Consider the following 21,456-nt stretch of genomic DNA (forward strand, 5'->3'; position numbering starts at 1 on the left):
GGAACACTTTCTACTTTCTGAGTATTTAGCGGGAAACATGGATTATTTTATTTAAATAGATTAACTCACGTGATAGTCTACTAGTTAATTATTCCAGTAGCTCGTGGAACACCGATTCAGGCCTCACGGAACTCTAGGTATCCGCGGAACACAGTTTGGGAAACACTGATGTAGATAATGAATAGCAACGAATAGAGAAATGAAGAATAGAGATGAATAGAGAGAAGAAGAGTAGAGATGTGACGAACAAATTGATGATAGAGATATATTAAGAATAGAAATATGTTAATACTAGAGCGATGAAAAGGAAAGATGGGGAAAAAAAAGAAACGGGAAGAGATGGGGAATAAAGAATGAGGTAAAAGAGATAGAGAGAGAGAGAGAGAGAGAGAGAGAATAAATATTAAAAATAGATTAAAATAAGAAAAATATCAAAATTGTATCAATTAGTTTGGATCAGTCGTGTCGTCTATGTCATATGCCTATTTGTAGAAAAGAAAGTAATAGATTTTGACTTAATTTTTAAAGACAATATTAGCTTTTAAAGATCATGCATATAAAGCCTACTTACTAAATACATAATCTACATAGATCTCTATCTTTCTCTCTTTTTGTCTCGGGTGTACAAATCCTTACAGCCGTCAAAGCACTCCGCACATATTTTGACCTCATATTTCTGACATAATTTTTTTTAGAATTATCTTTAAAAGAAAAAAAAAAAGAAGATGAAAGAATTGTACACGAAGATGATTTAGATGACTCTCAAGGTCCACCTGTTTTCTGTCAATGTTAGGTCCACCTGTTTTCTGTCAATGGTAGCTTCATTTTTTTACTGCTCTCTACATAATCTCTGCATATCATGAAATGTATCACTCTCTCACGAGGTCTTACTCTTCACTCTTCACTAGTTAGTGCTTTTTACTTTTTCTTTTATTTCAAACTAAAAAAAATCATTTTTTTTTAATTATATTTTTTATATAATAAGAGAGTTTTCTCGTCTTGCAACTATTTCTTCTCTTATCTCTCTGTGGTGTACTCTCCTATGATTGATGACCAGTAGGGAAAAAGAAAAAGTCTTGTGTGTGTGTGTTTGTGTGTGTTTCGTTTTTTTCTTATTTTGTATGTTAACATTTTTTTAAACACCCACGCTCAAGTGACGCCTCTGAACTTTGATAAGTAGTTTTTGTGGTGTGTTGGTTTTGACATTGCTGAACAGGAGAGAGAGAGGGGATGCTCGGGGGTTACGGAAATCGTATTTATAACCGTAATGATAAGTATGTAATGTCGGTCACGAGTTTTCGTAGTCACTGATGCGTACTATAGCAGAAGTTCATATATGGAGTTGCATCTATAATACACAATATGGAAGTGTTGACAAATGAAGTATTTTAATAACCCATATAATAATGTGTCTGCACTATTCATCACTGTAGAATCAGAGTTCTATGCACTTTTGCTTCTAGCATTTAGTTGGTAACATTGAGTCGTCTTTTAACATGGCATCCTTAACTTTTTGAAGTTTGTAAATTTCAGAATCTCTCCCAAACTTTTTTCTATTGGTTCCATTATTGCGACACATATTTCTTCAAGTCGCTTTCTCTTGTTTTCCTCGCTAAATGTATTTTATTGCTTGATGAAGGTCAACATGAGTGACAACATCAAAGCGTAACCAAAGAGCAGATTGTTGTTATTAACATTTCTCGTGAATCTGTTGTATATTAAATATATATATATATATATATATATATAATGGCTATGTCTTCGATTCCGAAGATTAAGGATGCGTGCAGTGTTTCACAGACTACGCAGACCCAGTTGCGACCTGCATATTTTCCTGCATTTCGTGCAGACAAAGCCGTTGTCTGCATGGCGGTCTATTTACGCTTTCTTTCCATTTTCTGCGCCTGTTTTCATTAATGGCTTTTCTTTGACTCTCAAATGTGTGTCCTGGAGCCTTTGTGAGAGCTCTGCAGCTGTCACTTTCAGAGGCCATCTGCTGCCAGCTACTTTCCTCTATGCCAGTGAGGGCGAAATGGCGCCTGAGTAGAGTTTTATATCGTTCGCAGGGGGGCGCCTCTGTTTAAAAATGCCTCTTTCCCTCTCGGAAGACAGTTAATGCGCCCAGATGAGTCACTAGTTTTGTTTGTTTTTTAAAATCTGGTGTGACTGATTAAGCCATATCTGAAGCGGCAGAGTTTGACACACGTCGTGTATGTATATGCATCTGTTTTAGGGCTTGATGATAGGGCCACTTTCTTTTTATATCTCTTGACTAACGCTGCTTCGTTTCTTTTGCCCTCGTCGAGGTTCGAACCAGCACGCATAGTCTGTCATCATGCTGCTCGGTCTTGGGCTATCTCCTCCCGTATACTTTGGTTAATGGAAAACTTCAGATCTGTATATATATTTCTCTAAGTCGCCCAACCATGCGGGAAACCACGCACTCACGCCGAATTTCTAACATTCGATGAAAAAGTCATTGAAAAATAACTCTTTTATTTCTGCAAGTCGGACTAGAGTTACCCCACATAACTTTCGCTGTGACAGAGAGCGCTGCTCAGAAAAAATTAGGGAGGCGGGGAAACAAGTTATCTTCTCTGTATATATAATTCTCTACGTCGCCCAACCACCCACCCCATTTGGACATCTGTGTCATTCAGGAAGTGTTCACCAGTCACTAAATAGCGGCGTATGCTACGCCGCGAATCGGCTCGTATTGTTATAATAGAGTTGTGATATGTAGATCTATGTTAGAAGGATGAAATTTGATTCTGCAGTGCTAAAAATAGCACAAATATTTAGTTTATTAAAAAAAACGCTAATTAATACTTCTTATTCTGTACTCCGGATACGCCAAAAATCTAGCTATTTATAGTTTTTATGCGCTATAGATGAAATCTCTAATAGTGCTACTTGAGAGTATAATTTGAAGAATCCTCGAGTGTGTGCGTCCTAAAACAATTCAACTTATTCAAATACATAGGTTCTCAAAACTAAACGTGAAATTATGCAAATAAATAAAGATGAGTACGATATTCCACATATACACTGGAACCGAAACATCTAATACCCCAACATATATTGTAACAGATTAAAAGAAAACAGATTTACGCATAAAGTTGATCTCAGACGAGACCCCAGATTTCGCTACTGTAAGAATGTTTTATTTCGGTGTGAACAAAAGAATGTTGGTTTTGAATTTTTTTTTAAATGATATGCTTCATTATCGATTGTCTGGAGTTTAAGTGACAGAAATGTAAGAAACTCACGTCTGCTTATTAACTCTGGTTGTTTCATAATTATGCTACATTAACGATAATGTTAAAAAAAATGCAGTGTTTTCTTTTTAGCAACGAAACAAAACAAATGGGATTTTTACTTCAGTTTTTTGTTTTACCACCATACAGTTCTTAGTATTTTATTTTTAAAGTAGCGCCTACACATATAAGGTCAGGATTAAATTGTAATCATCCACTGAGGGGATATTGTTGTTTTTAGTTTTGTTGTTAGCTTTATTGTTAATTTTGTTGTTAGTTTTGTTGTTGCTATGGCTTCGCATTGTTGCAATTTTCATGTCTCTTTCATTTTTGTTTTAGAAATGTCAGGATTGAAAAATAATTAAAAGGTTAATGAGTACTAAATAGAAAGAATAGAGAGATGAAGAAGAGAGATAAAGAAGAGAGATTAAGAAAAGAGAGAGATAGAGTTGAAAAAAAAAGTTATAAAAAATTTATTCATAAATTTATTCATAAAAATTCAAGGCAATATTAGATCTGAGCTCCCATTCCCAATACAAATAGAACACTACATACATACATACATATATACATACATACATATATACATACATACATATGTATTTCTTTGGGAGAAAAAATAAATAATTGTCCCCACTTTGCAAACTCTGGTTGACCGTTATAATTTTTCAAAATATATTCACCTTAAAATTAAATTTGGCTACTTTGAACACTCTTCCAGTGGGTATTCCCGCACTCGACTCGAGTGTCTTCTTTATGTTTTGTATAAGGAGGAATTGATTTTAAAAAATATGTATATAACTTATATTGAGAGGACATGACATTGAAAAATCATCCCCTAGCAGTGTATAACTCAGCTGGAAGGTATACATTTTACTTATATTCCCTGAGAAAAAAAGACATTGTAATATTAATAAGGCTTTTTTTTTTGTCCGATTCTTATTATAAAAACTTTGAGCTAATCATTATTACAAATTATAAGTACAAACTCTGTCAGTCTGGTACACATTATAGAAAGCTTTTTTTTTTTTTTTTTTTTTTTCTTCCACTTCTGCGATCAAGTTGAAGCTTTGCAAAATTATTCATTTATCTTTGCCCGAATCCAACCTAAGCCCTAAGGGCAAGCGGAACTTAAGTTCATGCAGAGGCCTCATAAGCCTGAAGCCCTGCACATGACTGACCATAACCCAGGTAAGATAATCAGTCCTCATAGTGGAACTGATGGTTGAACTAGTACTTAAGAATATTGGCTAGTTATGTAGAACAGATCCTTGTGAATGCCCAGGGGAGGAAAAGTTGACTTCGATTTTGTCAAGCGCATAATCAAATTTAGTGTAAGTTATAGCGAAAGTATAATCCCTCTTTCAAGTTATAATATGTTCACTTATTTATGAGGAGGAGTCCGCATGACCTAGATATCATGTGTGTCAGCCTATATTTTATATATTATTGTTTCTAAATTGGGTGGCAAACGTCCGGCAAGAGGAGGACATGTCCTAGGGCTGTATCCTCCGTCCGGAAGGCGTTGTCCTAAATTGTGGGAATGTCTGGCTTTTATTTTGTTGTTTGGAATGGAAGATTATTCATCAGTCCTTCATATCTTCTGGTTTAAACACACAAACTCACTCATAATATTGAACATGTGAATATTCTACGCTGTTCATGTGAAATCTGTCTCTCAGAACTCCTGGAAATCTGTTGTGTTTTTCTTTTGCATTCCCGGGTGAAATTACTTTTGCGTCGAAAGTTCATTTTCACTGGTCAATGCACAGTGGACACAAGAGGGAAAAAAATGGTTTACTGTGAGGCTTTTCACAAAGTCAAATCCGAAGAAACTCTGTTGTTGTTTAATATTGCAGATGTACAGCCATTTATTTATTGACACTTTTATCACATTGTAAGCCTAGTCCATATTAGTGTCCTTCTCTAGCTCTTGGTTTCCGAACCGAGGGGTCCCGGGTTCGAATCCTGGTGAAGAATATGATTTTAGATTTCGGGATCTTTGGGCTTCTTTGAGTCCATCCTGCTTTAATGGGTACCTGGCATTAGTTGGGGAAAAGTACAGGCGGTTGGTCGTTGTGCTGGCAACATGACACCCTCGTTAACCGTGAGCCACAGAAAGAGATAATCTCTACTTCATCTTTCTCATTACATCTTGGGAACATCTCATTACATCCTTAGAACATCTCATTACATCTTTAGAACATCTCATTACATCTTTAAAACATATCATTACATCTTTAAAACCTTTGAGACACGACTGTGGGAGCCTACAGATTCTCATCTGGCTAAGAAGGGTGTCAACATTTTTCTTTTCATTTATATGTGCCCACTGGTATAAGTTTGAGAAGCACTGGTCTCTGCTCTATTTGTAACTTCTGTATTGCTTAACTGCAGCAACCAGTTTAATTAGTCTCTATTATCTAGCCGCCTTCGTGTCGTAAAATTCATTTGCCAATGGCATGTTGTTAGTCTTTATGTTCAGCTCATAACTACGTAACGTTAAAACCTTTTCTGTACACTTCAATTCGGTTAACTTTGTATAAGTCTCAGAATGAAATTAACCTTCTAAATGGGGATGCACCGTGGTGGCCGACTGGTAAAGCGTTTCGCGTCCAAACCGAAGATCTTATTTCCAAATTCTGGTAAAAACCTGTTTTTTTTTTATTTTGATGTTTCAAGGATGCCTCTGAGTTCACCCAACTCTAATGGGCACCTGACATTCTTTGGGAAGTAAAGGCTGTTGGTCGTTGTGTTGGCTACAAGACACCCTCGTTAGCCGTGGACGAAAGAAACACTATCTGCCCACATTGATCGCAAGGTCTAAAAGAGTGCTTTTATTTATTGGGGATTTTCGCGATAGTCTCCCCTTTGTTTTCGATTTTAGAGATCCGGTTTGTTTGCTTGTTCTATTTGTTTCGCATGAGAATTGAAGATTTTTTACAAAGCTTATATCAACTCTCTCTGTCTCTCAGTCTGTCTGTCTGGCCAAAACATTTTATTCGTTATTTCGTTATTACCTGACAACATAAGAATCAATAAAACAAATTAACCAACTAACTATTGCTAATAAACTACTTTGTTTGGTATCTCAAACAAGGGAAAGAAGTAGTACCGGACTGTGGTGGTGGTATAGGGGCTGAATAAGTCCCCTTTATATTAGGCTGCCGTTTAAGGCTTAGTGAACACAAACATTAAATAGAAACAATAGATAATTATACAACCTTACATGTTTACAGACTCTTCGATCGCATAGTGGTTACCCCGCTGGCTTGAGAAGCCTGAGAAGGCTTTAGCTCACAAGTTCGAATTCAGGTCGTTCCCTTTTTTCATACATTTAAAAAGCGATCACCGAGATACTCTGTTCTCTCTCCCCCCCCCCCTTTTTTTTTTTCACATTCCGACTGATTGGATCATAGCGTATTGAGAACGCTAAAAGCAGGAAATTGCGCTAAACAAAAACAATTGGTAAAAAAAATATTTCTAATCGCACAGATTTATATTTTTTGCTAGTCTAGGTCTATTACAAATTTAATCACATGACTGATCCGAACTAATTGATACACATTAATATATTCTTTTTTTTTTTTTTTAAGTTTTTAAATTATTATTTTTTTTTTTTGGGGGGGGGGGCATATGAGGTAATTTAAAAGAAAAATGTAAAAAGATTCACAGAGAATGATTGGGAGACATTTAGAAATAAATAAATAGAGCTAATTAAATAGTAAAATTACTTTATGCTTCAAGAGAAAGCGCTAAGAAATTAATTTAGAGGTGCACAAAAAATAACTTATATCTTTCCAAATATAAAACTTATCAACATATTTTCTATACACCGAATACACCAAAATATAAAGTTAACTATTTATAGATAACCGACATTGATGAGAATCTTCAACTTGTGAAGAGCTTTTCTGCTATTTTATTTTCAATAGTGAAGATCTACATCTACGTAATATTCTCCCTTTAATATTTATAATAAAAAAAAGTAGAGATACAAGTTTCTTTCTTTATTGGTCAAAAAAAAACTAGGGTAGCGTTATGTGTCCAAAAACTATGTTACTCTAATCAAATACTGACCAGATCTTTCAAATTTATCTGTTGTAAGAGTATCACTGTTAGAGACAGTTAAAGAAAAAAAAAACTTTAAGAATTTTTTTTTATTTGTCAAAGAGAAGACAACTGCGAAGTTTATAACAGACACATTACTTACCTCCCTCATTCCCATTTTTTAATATTACGACTGAGAACAAAAAAAAAATCATGTTCTGTACTACAAAAAAAAAATGTATATATAGAGCAATCCACCTGTCCCTGGTACTTGCTGTCGTAATTCTATAGTGAAGTGCTCATAACTTGTGTGAGTACCATGTGAAATATGTATGAGGGAATGGGGTCAGTAGTACAATTCTCTGACTGAATGGAGGAATACGTTATTCACTTAACAGGCTTTCCTTTTCGAATGAAACATTGAATCGATGGCTAGGTAACAGATGTAATTCTCCATTAGTGGTCATCTGGTCAGTAAGTCGTTTTCAGAAATCTACCATTCAATAATCAAAACTTCTATCACTATGTAAGAGCGGACGGCCTAGACTTGGGGTCAGAGTTACACCGCATAGTTTCAAACCACACGCTTCTAATCCTTGGGAGAGGGGGGGGGGGCTGAAGAGAAAATGTGATGCTTAAACCACGGCCCGCCGGACACGTCCGGCCCACAGTTCAAAATGCAGCCACAGTGTCTCGGCTTCATTAATTTTATGTTCGGTGATTCGGTACTTGACGCAGAGGCGGCCTTGGCAGTCCGCAGGGCCTTCGGTGAGTTTCATATCAAAGCCACTAATATTTCTACGATATAAAAAGATTCTCCTTATCGCGCTCCCCCCCAAGGCGCCACTCCCTTAAAGTCGCCTCTGCTTAGCACCCGCGTCAGAAATTTGAAAATCATGGATGTTATTGCTATGGGATATTTGGGATTGATATTTAAGGATTAAAAAAAAAAAGATTCCGGTAAAAACAGGAGCTCATAAAGTTTCGTGGTTTGCACTGACCTAGCCACACAATACTTTTGATCCAAAAGTAAGGCAACAGTATTCCATTCGAGAACTATAAGAACCACGAGGGGGGGTACGCTGGCTGAGTGATTAAGCGCCTTGCTAACCCTAACCCTAACCTTAGCGCCTGGCTTCCTATCCAGGGTTCGAATCTCAATGTAGACTGGGATTTTGAAGTTGGGGATTGATTTTTAGGGCGCCCCAGAGTCCCCCCAACTCTAATAGGTACCTGATTTTAGTTGGGGAAAGTAAATGCGGTTGGTCGTTGTGCTGCCCACATGACACCCTACTCGTTAAACGTTGGCCAGAGAAACAGGTGACCTTTACATCATCTGCCCTATAGATGTCAAGGTCTGAAAGGGGAACTTTTAGTCTAAAAACAAAATAACACAATTTCTTAACAGAATAAGTAGAATAAGTCTTAGTTTGTTATATACATTTCGGGCGATCCTTCAGAAACAAAGTTTGTTAATTCCAACCCAGGCCTTATGTGTTGGTAGTTGGTAAAGTATGTTGTTGAACAAGTTGTTTACAGTGGCGTAGCGGGGGGGGGGGGGGGGAGGGGAGTGAGTGAGGGGTCCAAATTTGAAAATCCCATTTTTTTACATTAAATATTACGCCTTTATCTCATGTCATGATGTCAAATGTCAAAATGCAAGGGGGGGGGGGCTAAAAAAAGTCAAGCCTTCCGGGTCCCCAAATCCTTAGCTATGCCACTGGTTGTTTACTTGAAAAGTTATTTATTGCAGTAGCGAGTTCTTACATGTCCAATCCAAACCATCAACGGAATAAATAATATGAAATAAATGAATTTGGCCTTTTAAAACACAAAACTTTATTATATTCAGATAGGTAAAGTACACGTCGTCAAAATCACCACAAGCGGTTTTTTTTTTTTTTTTCATCTTGTCGTCTGCTTTCTTGTCTCTATAACCTATTTCCGTTCCAACTTTTTAATGTACTGCCGCGTCTCTAAAGAAATACCCAATTATACCCAACTTCTACGCGTCTTACTATTGAGTCATTACACCTGCAGTACGGCGAGGGATAGGAACGGGCTGGACTCGAAACCGGAACCATCGCGAAGAAGTCCAGAGCGCGTACCACTCGACCGGGCAACAACAACAAAAAATTACATCATTTGTTGGTGCGGCTAATTCATATCGCAATGCATGTATTAGTTCTGGATCAGTTCTGGTTAAGTTGTGCATTCTTAGCTGCCTTAAAAAATAAAATCAAGGATCCTAAAGCAACGAAAGAAACAATTATTTTGCTCCCTGAACAAATACAATTGCAGTCCACTTACCTTTCAGTTGCACTTCAGATAGCACATAAAACTAAACGGTCCTATCTCCTAACCCATGCACTGGCGTTCAACTCCACTAGAAAGTGAAAGAGCATGAAAGGTAGAAAGAAGAAAATAATTCACACGCCAAAAAGGAAAAAAAAAAAAGGCAGTGAAACGCGAGCACAAATTTGGCGCCCCGGCGAACTTGCCGACGCGCATCTGGCCATTATAGACCGGCATGCCCCGCCTATCTTTAAAAGTGGAGACACCTAGCGGTGAGATCTGCCACAGTGAAGACAAGACTAGTCCCATTAATCATTTTAAAGACTGGTCAGTTTTACAGAACTAGATAAAGAAGAGTTGTGTCCTTAAAATAGAGCAGCTTTTGTGTATCAATGTAATAGTAGCCTTTAGTCTGTTTTCTAACTTTAATATGAAAAAAAGACAATAAAAGAGTGGTGGACATTAGTGGTCAGTGATGAAGTAGGTCTAAATTAATAGCTCAGACTCTATAATCTTTATTGATGAAGGAACGTCTGAATCGTATCAAGAAAACAAGACTTAATCATGATTTTTTAAAATGCATCTGAAATGAATCAAGCAAACAAGACTTAATCATGATTATTTTTGTTAATGCATCTGAAACGTATCAAGCAAACAAGACTTAATCATGATTATTTTATTTTGTTAGTGCATCTGAAAAGTATCAAGCAAAATAAGACTTAATCGTGATTATTATTATTATTTTTTTTTTTAATTTATCGGTCGTTTTACCATCTCCTGAATCATGACTATTTTATTTTATTAATGCATCTGAAACGTATCAAACAAACAAGACAATAATCATGATTATTTTTAATTTGTTTATGCAATTTACCGCTCGTTTTTCGACATGCGGAACAACACTCCTTATTATGACAGACAGAGATACGTACGTCTAGGAGCCATTATATTGTTAGTAATCAAACTGTCTTTGTTTTTTAGTGTCCATTCTCCTTGTGTTTCTCTTTCTCTTATGTTCTCTTGTGTTCATACTTTTCTTTTGTCTTTCCTACGTTATTACTCAATTCTCTCTCTCTCTCCTTTCTCTCTCTCTCTCTCCTCTCTCTCTCTCTCTGCTTCTCTCTCTCTCTCTCTCTCTCTGCTTCTCTCTCTCTCTCTCTCTCTCTGCTTCTCTCTCTCTCTCTCTCTGCTTCTCTCTCTCTCTCTCTGCTTCTCTCTCTCTCTCTCTCTCTCTCTGCTTCTCTCTCTCTCTCTCTCTCTCTCTCTCTCTCTCTCTCTCTCTGCTTCTCTCACACATTCTTACTATTTCTGACTTAGACTCTCATTGTACATCTCTCTCTTTCCCTTTCTTTTTCTTTCGTCCCTCTTTCTCTCCCTCGATGTCTTTAACTCTCCCTTATTCTTTTCCCTCTCTCTCTCTCTCTCTCTCATTCTTGCTTTCTTGTTCTCCTCTTTCACTCTCCAAACGTTTCTCTTACTCTCTCTCTCTCTCTCAAAATTTCTCTTTCTCTCATCCTCCTTTTTATATTTCTCGCGGGGTCTCTTTTTCTCAATTTCTCTCATTCCCTGTCCTCTCTCTCAGTCTCTCTCTCTCTCTCTCTCTCGCTCTCTCTCTCTCTCTCTTGACCATGATCTGTTCCTATTCTTGGTTTTTCAATCAGTAATCGCCCTTGTGAGTATGAACTAACCGCTATTTAGGAAACAATAACTCAAAACGAGGCACTCACAAGTCCCACCCCCTGTCACAGAATACGCTCGTGAGTTCTAGCAATTAACTCACACATCACGTGTCCTTGTTTCGTTGGGCGAGGCCGCGGCAGTGTATGGTGTCCTTGGGGCCTGCTGGTGAACACAAGGTAGGCAGACCAGTAGCTCTAATCAACCAGTTGTATCATAACTATTCCTCCCCGCCTAATCGGTTTGACGAAGATGTCGTAACGGTCAGTTTGACACTCATTAAGTACTAGACCACAATGTCCAGTCATCAGAGCAGATTATTATTATAGTACGGATTCTATACGCTCAATGTAAACACATTCTTATATTCCGATGTTTAAATTTTAAAAAAGGTGGAGAAGTATAGGTTTACGTTTTCATGATTAAATAGGTAAAAATATAACAGTAAGAAGCTATTTGGAGGCGCGGTGGCTGAGAGGTAAAGCGCTTGGCTTTCGAATCGGGGTTCGGGGTTCAAATCCTGGTGAGGACTGGGATTTTTTTACTTCTTCTTCGTTCACATTTTACATGTCGGAGGATTCAGATCGGTAATCCTAAATCTGAGATGAACTGCGCAGTGGGTTCCAGATCAGGCAGCTCTTCGTATAGTTTTTGCTCTATAAGAAGGTTTTTGGGCCAGAGCCTTGTTCGGGCCTCTTGATATAGTATGCAGCTTTGGTCAGCATTCTCTGGTGATGCTCCACAAGGGCAGGTGTCGCTAGTCCAGGCTTTTAGCTTCCGGAACACATTTTGTCTCATTCTGTTGTGTCCGGTTCTGAGTCGAAAAATTATGCGTTGGTCATGTCGAGATTTGTAATTTCGGGACCTTCGGGCGCCTACTAGAATGAGTCCACCAAGCTCTAATTGGTACCTGACATTACTTGGGGAAAAGTAAAGCCGGTTGTTCGTTGTACTGGCCACGTGACATCCTCATATTACCGTAGTCCACTGAAACAGATACCTTTTACATCATCTTTCTTATAGACCACAAGGTCTGAAAGGGGAAACTTTACTTTTTTTTACTCTTTAATTAGCTATTTCATGATCGATGATGAGTACAATGATAGTACAATCTCATTTGCTATGAACTCGAACCCGATCTATGCTTGGAAAAACCAATGACACTCAAGGCATGGGTAGTTAAGTCTATCTCTGCATTCTTTTATAAGTCTTTTTGAGACTAATATTATTTCTTTACTGATAGCTTTTACTGAGGCTCGCTGAGCGTTAAGCGCTTGGCTTCCTAACTGAGGGGTCCCAAGTTCATAGATTAGTATTTGAATTTCGGGATCTCTGAGTCCACCTAGCTTTTATAGGGTTAGTTTTTCTATGTAAATTTCCTACGATCAAAGGATATTGTGCTAATACTTATAATAATAATATAATAATGACATATGTCTAAATGGCACAAATTAGAGAAATAAATCTTCACCTAAGCCCTACGTAATGTTATTAACAAATTTCAACTTAAATTATACTAGCTTTACAGAACATAAGGGCAAATATAAATTTGAGTATCACATATAAGTAAAGTAAAGTCCCCCTTTCAGACCTTGTGGTCTATAGGCCAGATGATGTAAGGGTCATCTGTTTCTGTGGCCTACGGTTAACGAGGGTGTCGTGTGGCCAGCACAACGACCAACCGCCTTTACTTTTCCTGTCAGGTATCCATTAGAGCTGGGTGGACTCAGAGGCGCCCAAAGATGCCGAAATTACAAATCCCAGTCTTCACCAGGATTCGAACCCGGGACCCTCGGTTCGGAAGCCAAGCGCTTTACCGCTCAGCCACCGCGCCTCTTATCACATATAGCTTGTGACGCATTTTCACTGCTCGAGATTTTAACGATATATTTTAAGCATAGTAGTCTCCTCCTTGTTTGCTTTCTCTTTCTACAAAGCTTATATCAACTCTGTCTGTCTGTCTGTCTCTCTGTCTGTCTGGTAAAAAAATGTGTACACGTTATTTCTCCCACACCCATTCTCGGATCAAGCTGCAATTTCACACAATTATTCATTGACCTAGACAAGACATGAATCAATAAAAAAAAATTAACCAATCAGACAGTTACTTACTTGTTGTTTAACAGCAACAAGGGAAACTAATACTTCAGTATTCACTATTATGGCTAAAATTGTTGGGTTTAGCCCCTTTAAATAATTGTTACATTCTCTGATCAAGTTGATACTTCAAACACATATTTATTATACCTACTAAAACATGAATCAATAAACAAAAATACTCAATTAGTCAATTCATTATTGGTAATTAATTATTGTGTACATTATCGGTAGATCTAGTTTTAAGGACGCAGCTCTTCCCCTCTAGATAAGCTTTATTTTTTTCAAAGGATTTTTTTTATTTTGCTTGTTAAGATCCGCTTTACATTCTTTAAGCAATAAAATAGAGAAACATAAATAAATAAAGGAAAGTGATATAGAGAAATGTGAAGGAGATGTAAGAAAACGTCAAGAAAACAAAAAATTTAAAATATTAAAAGAGCAGGAAGATTTAGAGAAAAAAAAACAAAAAAAAAAAACTAGACAAACTAACAATGTCAAGGACGCGATATTTAAAGATCACTGTTGCCAACTCAACAATTAAAAGTAGTTTATGCTACAGGAAAAAAAAGCTTAGAATCAAAGGTGAGCCCCAAAAACTTCCAATATTCTGTAAACCAGATATACCAAAAAGGTATTTACAGCTATCCGCCATAGATGGACATCTCCAATGACTTGTGGGACATGTTGGAATGATCCTTTGGCTATGAGAACCTAAGGATTGAGCTCAAGTCTTCTAGTTAAAAGTTCTGCTTTCAGGACTTCCTTCAGGCATGAAGTTACTCAATAAATAAATAACATACATTTGCAGTTGGGGTCGTGGTGGTTGAGTGGTTAAGTGCTTGGCTTCCGAATAGGGGGTCCTGGGTTCGAATCCCGGTCAAGACTGGGATTTTGAAGATTGGGATTTTTAGGGCGCCCAGAGTCCACCCAACTGCAATGGGTACCTGACTTAAGTTGGGGAAAGTAAAGGCGGTTGTGTTGGCCACTTGATATTATTGACTTAAACGTAAACCGTTGGCCAAAGAAACAGATGACCTTAACACCATCTGCCCTATTGACGACATGGTCTTTACTTTCCTGGCAGAGTTCAGGGTTTGAACTCGAAATCAAGCGTGACGACCCACGGTTAGACATCCATCCGTCCCAGTGGTGCTACAGCCCATGGAGGGCCCTGTCCTGCTTTAGCACATCTCTTCATTCTGATATATCCTGGTCTTTACGTCCCATGCCCGGACTTTTCAAATTATCGCGTAAATGGCAGTGCCACAGTACTGCAATGGAACACTCAACTAATTTATTTATTTATTTATTTTTCACGGAATTTTTTTTTCCTTGAGGCTTTGAATAAGAGATTGATCATTTACAAAACAATTAGATAATCATTAAAAGACATCAGCTAGGCCAGGTTCATATAACTAACCTCACCTTCACTTTCACCTATCTCTTGCCATGCAACCGTACTCGTGGTATGCCTTTGGGGAGACTGCCATCTGGGTTTTTGCGGGTGAACACGGTCAGACAGCCATACTTTTGATACATTTTTTCCCCAAGCAGCAGACGATGCCAGTTAAGCAGCCCCTTCATTTTCTTGACTTCCTGCAGGACAATGTGAATGGCAGCGTTCAGGGTTTGAACCCAAGACCATTACGACGACCCACGGCCAGTTAATTCAGCAAATAGCACCCAATACCAGCCCCTTCCCTTCACTTTGATTTCCTGGTCACACAACATCGTCGTAAACTAAGAGACAAAAACATCCACTTTCCATGAACTTTTTTTAAAAGAGAGGTTTACAAAGATGGCGTCTAGAGTTGGCCTGTGTTCCGTTCTGACTCCGTGCTAGTTTTTTGTTGTTTTTTTTCTAGTTAGACTATATATCCCGTTGGCTATGTCGCCGCCATTGTAAATATGCATAAGTCAATCAACCCCGAGCTCACCGCAAGGCGCCAGAACAACAGACACGAAATACGTACAAAAATGCATAGGGTATTTATATTCAGTAATTTTTTGAGGAGGGGTGGGGGGTTTCATGTCCACTCGGGTTTCTATCTCTCTTTTCTTCTAATACAAGGAAGTATTCGTCCTCTTACCCCCCCCCTCCCACTCCCCCTTTTCCTCTAGCGTGGTGTAACTAGGCGTTGAAATAAGATGGAAGTAATAGAGATTCTAGGGGTTATAAAATATACAAAAATCTCAGAAATCTAATGTTGTCTTATTCATAGTTGTAAAAGTTATCAGATTGTCTTTCATACATAAATCCCAAGGGCCAATGTAATCCTTAAACGGTTCACCTTTTTTTTTTAAGCATACAGATCTAACGATAAAACAAGAGTTTCGGAAGCCGCACTGGACTCCTCAGCAGACGAGGAATGGGGGGATAGAGTTTCTGTCGGCGATTGGGATTGGCCAGGTCTGCGGAGCCCGAGCCAATCAAAAGCGGTCAGATGTAACAGGGTTCAGCATCAGTACCGGATCGCCGTAATGCTGGGCAAATTTATTCATAGATATTTATCCCCCAGCTCTATCTCGCCGGTTGGCGGGCAATGAGAAGTTGTCAGTTCGCTGTACTCGGAGAGTTAAGCCTCCTGGAATAATGTCGGAGCGTCACAAGGAAGGTCAGAGGTTAAAGACATGGTTTTTGACGAAAGATATGGAGGGCGGAAAAAAAAAGGGGGGGGGGGGAGGTTGAGAAAACAAGGGTGGTGGGGGGCCGGTAGGGGAAACTACACATATTATGCACATATTTTATAAAGTATTTTGTTGGAGAAAGAACGGCAACTATGATCGTCTGGATGTCAACTTTGACGACATGTTGATCTCCCTTGCGGTTTCTCATAACGAACTAAACAAAAGAGAAACTAGTGTATAAGATTCGCTCATCTGTACAAATGTTCTGGACAATTCTAAACATATTATATAAGTTCGAAACTAAGTGTGAACAAAATATCTAGCTTGATATGGCCGACGATGGAGCTGCCATTTTTTTTTTCAATCATTTTTTTTACAATTTCCAGTTTGCTAATTCTTCATGGGAGGGAGGACACTGGAACAGGTTCTCGAAAACGGCTCTAACGAATTTCCTAGAAATTTGACAGTTAATGTAAGTCTTTTTGGAAAAGAATTTCTGGCTAATTGAATACTCTGGGAAAACTCATGTTGACCGTTTTAATTATTTTTTTTTTCGAAATATTATCTTCTAAAATTAAATTTGGTCTAGAGTCAGTCTATCTCTATCTTGAACAGACAACGGTATTTCCGCTGTCTTAGTTAAAGTTGAATAAATAAATAGGGGTGGTGTAAAAGAAATGTTCCTTTTTTAAATCCATTGTTATAAACCTGATGGTGGCACAGATGGGGGTAGTGGTGTGTGTGTAGTCAGCCGACGCAAATCGCCCCAGGCCAGCGCTAGACAAGCGGTCAACCTTGACGAGTTACGACAGTCAGCCGAGACGGTTCGGGAAGGATCGCCGTCGTGAACAGAGCTCAGGAGCGTCACGAGGGATGTAGTCATGTGACGAAACTAGAAACGTCAAGCGATGTTCCGTCCGGTTCTCGAAGGCCAGCAGGGACCCTATATAAAGAGCGGAGGTGTCGCAGTCAAGACGGTTCAGAAAGGAGGTTCAGAGCCCGGTTCACTACAGTCCGGTCGACTACAGCACAGTTCAGTGTGGTTCAGCGGTGTGGTCCTGTACGGATCATTACGACTGTTCAGTGTGGAGTACTATCAAGTACAGTTGAGACGAACGGCATCTTGATCTTGATCTGTGATCGAGTCCGACACAACGAGCCTAGTGTGTGAAGTCAGTCCTGAACTGTTGAACCCAGTGCAAGCCCTGAATGAGACGGAGAAGCCAGTGCAAGAGTTGATACGGCGGTACGGTGTTAACGGAGAGATAATTGTACAGTGTACGTGTTGCCAATTGTATAGTATTGGCTGTTATTTATTGGACATTAAAGTGTTACGTTACTCTGGAGCCCTGAGTTGTCAAGTTCTTTAAGTTGGTGGTTTAAGGTGCAGTTTGCATAGAGCCTGGATAGTGAGATTCGTAACACAATCATTCTTTTTTTTTTCATTAAGAGCAAAATGATGGCGCTTACAAAGAGTTGGTCAGCTGTATAAAGGAGGAATGATTAAAGTCAAGTTTCCCTTACATGTGCATTTAAATTACCTTCATTTTGAAAGTCTTTTTATTATCACTAACTAGTTAAATGTGATACTGGACTGTAAAAAAAAAAGATTTCTATGGTGCTTCTCAAGACTGATAGGTCTGGCTTAAAGCACTCCGTTGCCATCACGAACGAGTTGAAGAAGAATTGTAAAGACAAAATCTATGTATTTTCTTGTGGAGTATGATCCCCTCCTGACAGGCACATTCCTCATCCTATATGCTAGGACAAATTTGTACAAATGCTCCTTCCCTAGTATTAGAGCATGGAATGGGTTGCCTGAGCCAGCCAGGAAAACCAGTGACTTGGCAAAATTTGAGTCACCGGTTAATATGCATGACTGAATGCATAACGCGTAGGACGTAATCATCTTCTTTTTTTTAAGTAATGTCTGTATTATATAAGATAAGATAAGAAAAGAAAAGATAAGATAAAATAAGATAAGATAAGACCGGCTAGCTCCAAATCAAATAAGAACATGTCTTACCAACTACAAGACGAATTTATTGTAATGGGTGATTACGTTCAAACAAAGCACACAGCAAGGAAACAAGCCAAATATGTTTCGATTATTTTGACAGTGAACCTGACATAGAAAGATGGATCAAACTTCTTGGATAAAGACGCGGGATGGGGGGCATTACGAGGAGCTCCCGCATTGGGCATCATACACCCTAGCTACTCCACTGTATCGAGGCCTCGTTACGAATAGATAAATATGGTCCATTACCCATGGTGCATTCATTACACATGGTACATTCTTCATAAGACCTATCCATGGTGCAGTCTTCATTACCAATGGTGTAGTCTTCATTACCAATGGTGTAGTCTTCATTACCCACGGTGCAGTCTTCATTACCCATGGTGTAGTCTTCATTACCCATGGTGTCTTCATCATCCATAGTGCAGTCTTCATTAACCATGGTGCAGTCTTCATTACCCATGGTGTAGTCTTCATTACCCATGGTGTAGTCTTCATTATCCATAGTGCAGTCTTCATTACCCATGGTGTATTCTTCATTAACCATGGTGTAGTCTTCATTATCCATAGTGCAGTCTTCATTACCCATGGTGTAGTCTTCATTACCCATGGTGTATTAATTACCCATGGTGTAGTCTTCATTACCCATGGTGTAGTCTTCATTATCCATAGTGCAGTCTTCATTACCCATGGTGTAGTCTTCATTATCCATGGTGCAGTCTTCATTACCCATGGTGTATTAATTATCCATAGTGTAGTCTTCATTACCCATGGTGTATTCTTCATTATCCATGGTGTAGTCTTCATTATCCATGGTGTATTAATTATCCATAGTGTAGTCTTCATTACCCATGGTGTATTCTTCTTATCCATGGTGTAGTCTTCATTATCCATGGTGTAGTCTTCATTATCCATGGTGTAGTCTTCATTATCCATGGTGTAGTCTTCATTATCCATAGTGCAGTCTTAATTACCCATGGTGTATTCTTCATTATCCATGGTGTAGTCTTCATTACCCATGGTGTATTAATTATCCATAGTGTAGTCTTCATTACCCATGGTGTATTCTTCATTATCCATGGTGTAGTCTTCATTATCCATGGTGTAGTCTTCATTATCCATGGTGTAGTCTTCATTATCCATGGTGTAGTCTTCATTATCCATGGTGTAGTCTTCATTATCCATGGTGTAGTCTTCATTATCCATGGTGTAGTCTTCATTATCAATGGTGTAGTCTTCATTATCCATGGTGTAGTCTTCATTATCCATGGTGTATTCTTCATTATCCATGGTGTAGTCTTCATTATCCATGGTGTAGTCTTCATTATCCATAGTGCAGTCTTCATTACCCATGGTGTATTCTTCATTATCCATGGTGTAGTCTTCATTACCCATGGTGTATTAATTATCCATAGTGTAGTCTTCATTACCCATGGTGTATTCTTCATTATCCATGGTGTAGTCTTCATTATCCATGGTGTAGTCTTCATTATCCATGGTGTAGTCTTCATTATCCATGGTGTAGTCTTCATTATCCATGGTGTAGTCTTCATTATCCATGGTGTAGTCTTCATTATCCATGGTGTAGTCTTCATTATCCATGGTGTAGTCTTCATTATCCATAGTGTAGTCTTCATTATCCATGGTGTAGTCTTCATTATCCATGGTGTAGTCTTCATTATCCATGTTGCAGTCTTCATTACCCATGGTGTATTAATTACCCATGGTGTAGTCTTCATTACCCATGGTGCAGTCTTCATTACCCATGGTGTATTCTTCATTATCCATGGTGTAGTCTTCATTACCCATGGTGTATTAATTATCCATAGTGTAGTCTTCATTACCCATGGTGTATTCTTCATTATCCATGGTGTAGTCTTCATTATCCATGGTGTAGTCTTCATTATCCATGGTGTAGTCTTCATTATCCATGGTGTAGTCTTCATTATCCATGGTGTAGTCTTCATTATCCATGGTGTAGTCTTCATTATCCATGGTGTAGTCTTCATTATCCATGGTGTAGTCTTCATTATCCATAGTGTAGTCTTCATTATCCATGGTGTAGTCTTCATTATCCATGGTGTAGTCTTCATTATCCATATTGCAGTCTTCATTACCCATGGTGTATTAATTACCCATGGTGTAGTCTTCATTACCCATGGTGCAGTCTTCATTATCCATGGTGCAGTCTTCATTACCCATGGTGTATTAATTACCCATGGTGTAGTCTTCATTACCCATGGTGTAGTCTTCATTATCCATGGTGTAGTCTTCATTATCCATAGTGCAGTCTTCATTACCCATGGTGTATTCTTCATTATCCATGGTGTAGTCTTCATTATCCATGGTGTAGTCTTCATTATCCATGGTGTAGTCTTCATTATCCATGGTGTAGTCTTCATTATCCATAGTGTATTCTTCATTATCCATGGTGTAGTCTTCATTATCCATGGTGTAGTCTTCATTATCCATAGTGTAGTCTTCATTATCCATGGTGTAGTCTTCATTATCCATGGTGTAGTCTTTATTATACATGGTGTAGTCTTCATTACCCATGGTGTAGTCTTCATTACCCACCGTGCAGTCTTCATTACCCATGCTGTAGTCTTCATTACCCACCGTGCAGTCTTCATTACCCATGCTGTAGTCTTCATTACCCACGGTGCAGTCTTCATTACCCATGGTGTATTCTTCATTACCCATGGTGTAGTCTTCATTACCCACCGTGCAGTCTTCATTACCCATGGTGTAGTCTTCATTACCCACCGTGCAGTCTTCATTACCCATGCTGTAGTCTTCATTACCCACGGTGCAGTCTTCATTACCCATGGTGTAGTCTTCATTACCTACGGTGCAGTCTTCATTACCCATGGTGTAGTCTTCATTACCCACCGTGCAGTCTTCATTACCCATGGTGTAGTCTTCATTACCCACCGTGCAGTCTTCATTACCCATGCTGTAGTCTTCATTACCCATGCTGTAGTCTTCATTACCCATGGCGCTCTTCACTATATAAACAAAGATCGACAGCGATCTCGCATAGTCTGCGAAACCGACACATCCTTGAGAGAGAGAGGGGGAGGGGGAGATGACTTAACCAAGTCTCCTAGCTGAGGGGAAGGGTTCTTATTCCGATGATTTCTAGGATTCTTGAATTTGTGTTGGCCGAGAGTCTAATGGCCGCACATAAGTTTTCTCCCTGGCATGTCATCGACTGTGTATAGCTTAGATTAGAAAGAAAACAAAATGTTTCCAACATACATCGATTCTACAACTTTTATTTCTCTACTACGAAATATTTTTTTTTAAAAGGGGAAAAGGGGAGGTAATTACAAATAACAAAATTTAATGCAATTTCCGATACTGGAGATTTTTCTGTCTAGGTTACAAACAACTTAGAAAGTGACTTCAATGGGGGTAGACAAGAAT

At 38.6% G+C, this 21,456-nt stretch overlaps 2 protein-coding genes across 3 annotated transcripts in view; both read right to left on the bottom strand.

The window, feature by feature from the left end:
* LOC106060724 (sodium-dependent serotonin transporter-like) overlaps positions 1-9,811 on the bottom strand; it is a 70,972-nt gene extending 61,161 nt beyond the window's left edge. For both annotated transcript variants that reach the window (XR_008774107.1, XM_056006662.1), the window contains exon 1: positions 9,618-9,811. The gene's annotated coding sequence lies outside the window, so the exon portion shown is untranslated. The remainder of the gene's footprint in view (positions 1-9,617) is intronic.
* Positions 9,812-20,235: 10,424 nt separating this feature from the next.
* On the bottom strand, positions 20,236-21,024 carry LOC129921950 (uncharacterized). Its single transcript, XM_056005332.1, has one exon. The coding sequence runs from the start codon at positions 21,022-21,024 to the stop codon at positions 20,236-20,238; it is 789 nt and encodes a 262-aa protein (XP_055861307.1).
* Between the last annotated feature and the right edge of the window lie 432 nt (positions 21,025-21,456).

The sequence above is a fragment of the Biomphalaria glabrata genome, chromosome 12 (genome assembly GCF_947242115.1).
Source record: "Biomphalaria glabrata chromosome 12, xgBioGlab47.1, whole genome shotgun sequence".
Classification (NCBI taxonomy): domain Eukaryota; kingdom Metazoa; phylum Mollusca; class Gastropoda; family Planorbidae; genus Biomphalaria; species Biomphalaria glabrata.

Excerpts from the sequence above, each read along its gene's own strand:
- LOC129921950 (XM_056005332.1), bottom strand. The coding sequence starts at position 21,024 with ATGGGTAATGAAGACTACAGCATGGGTAATGAAGACTACAGCATGGGT.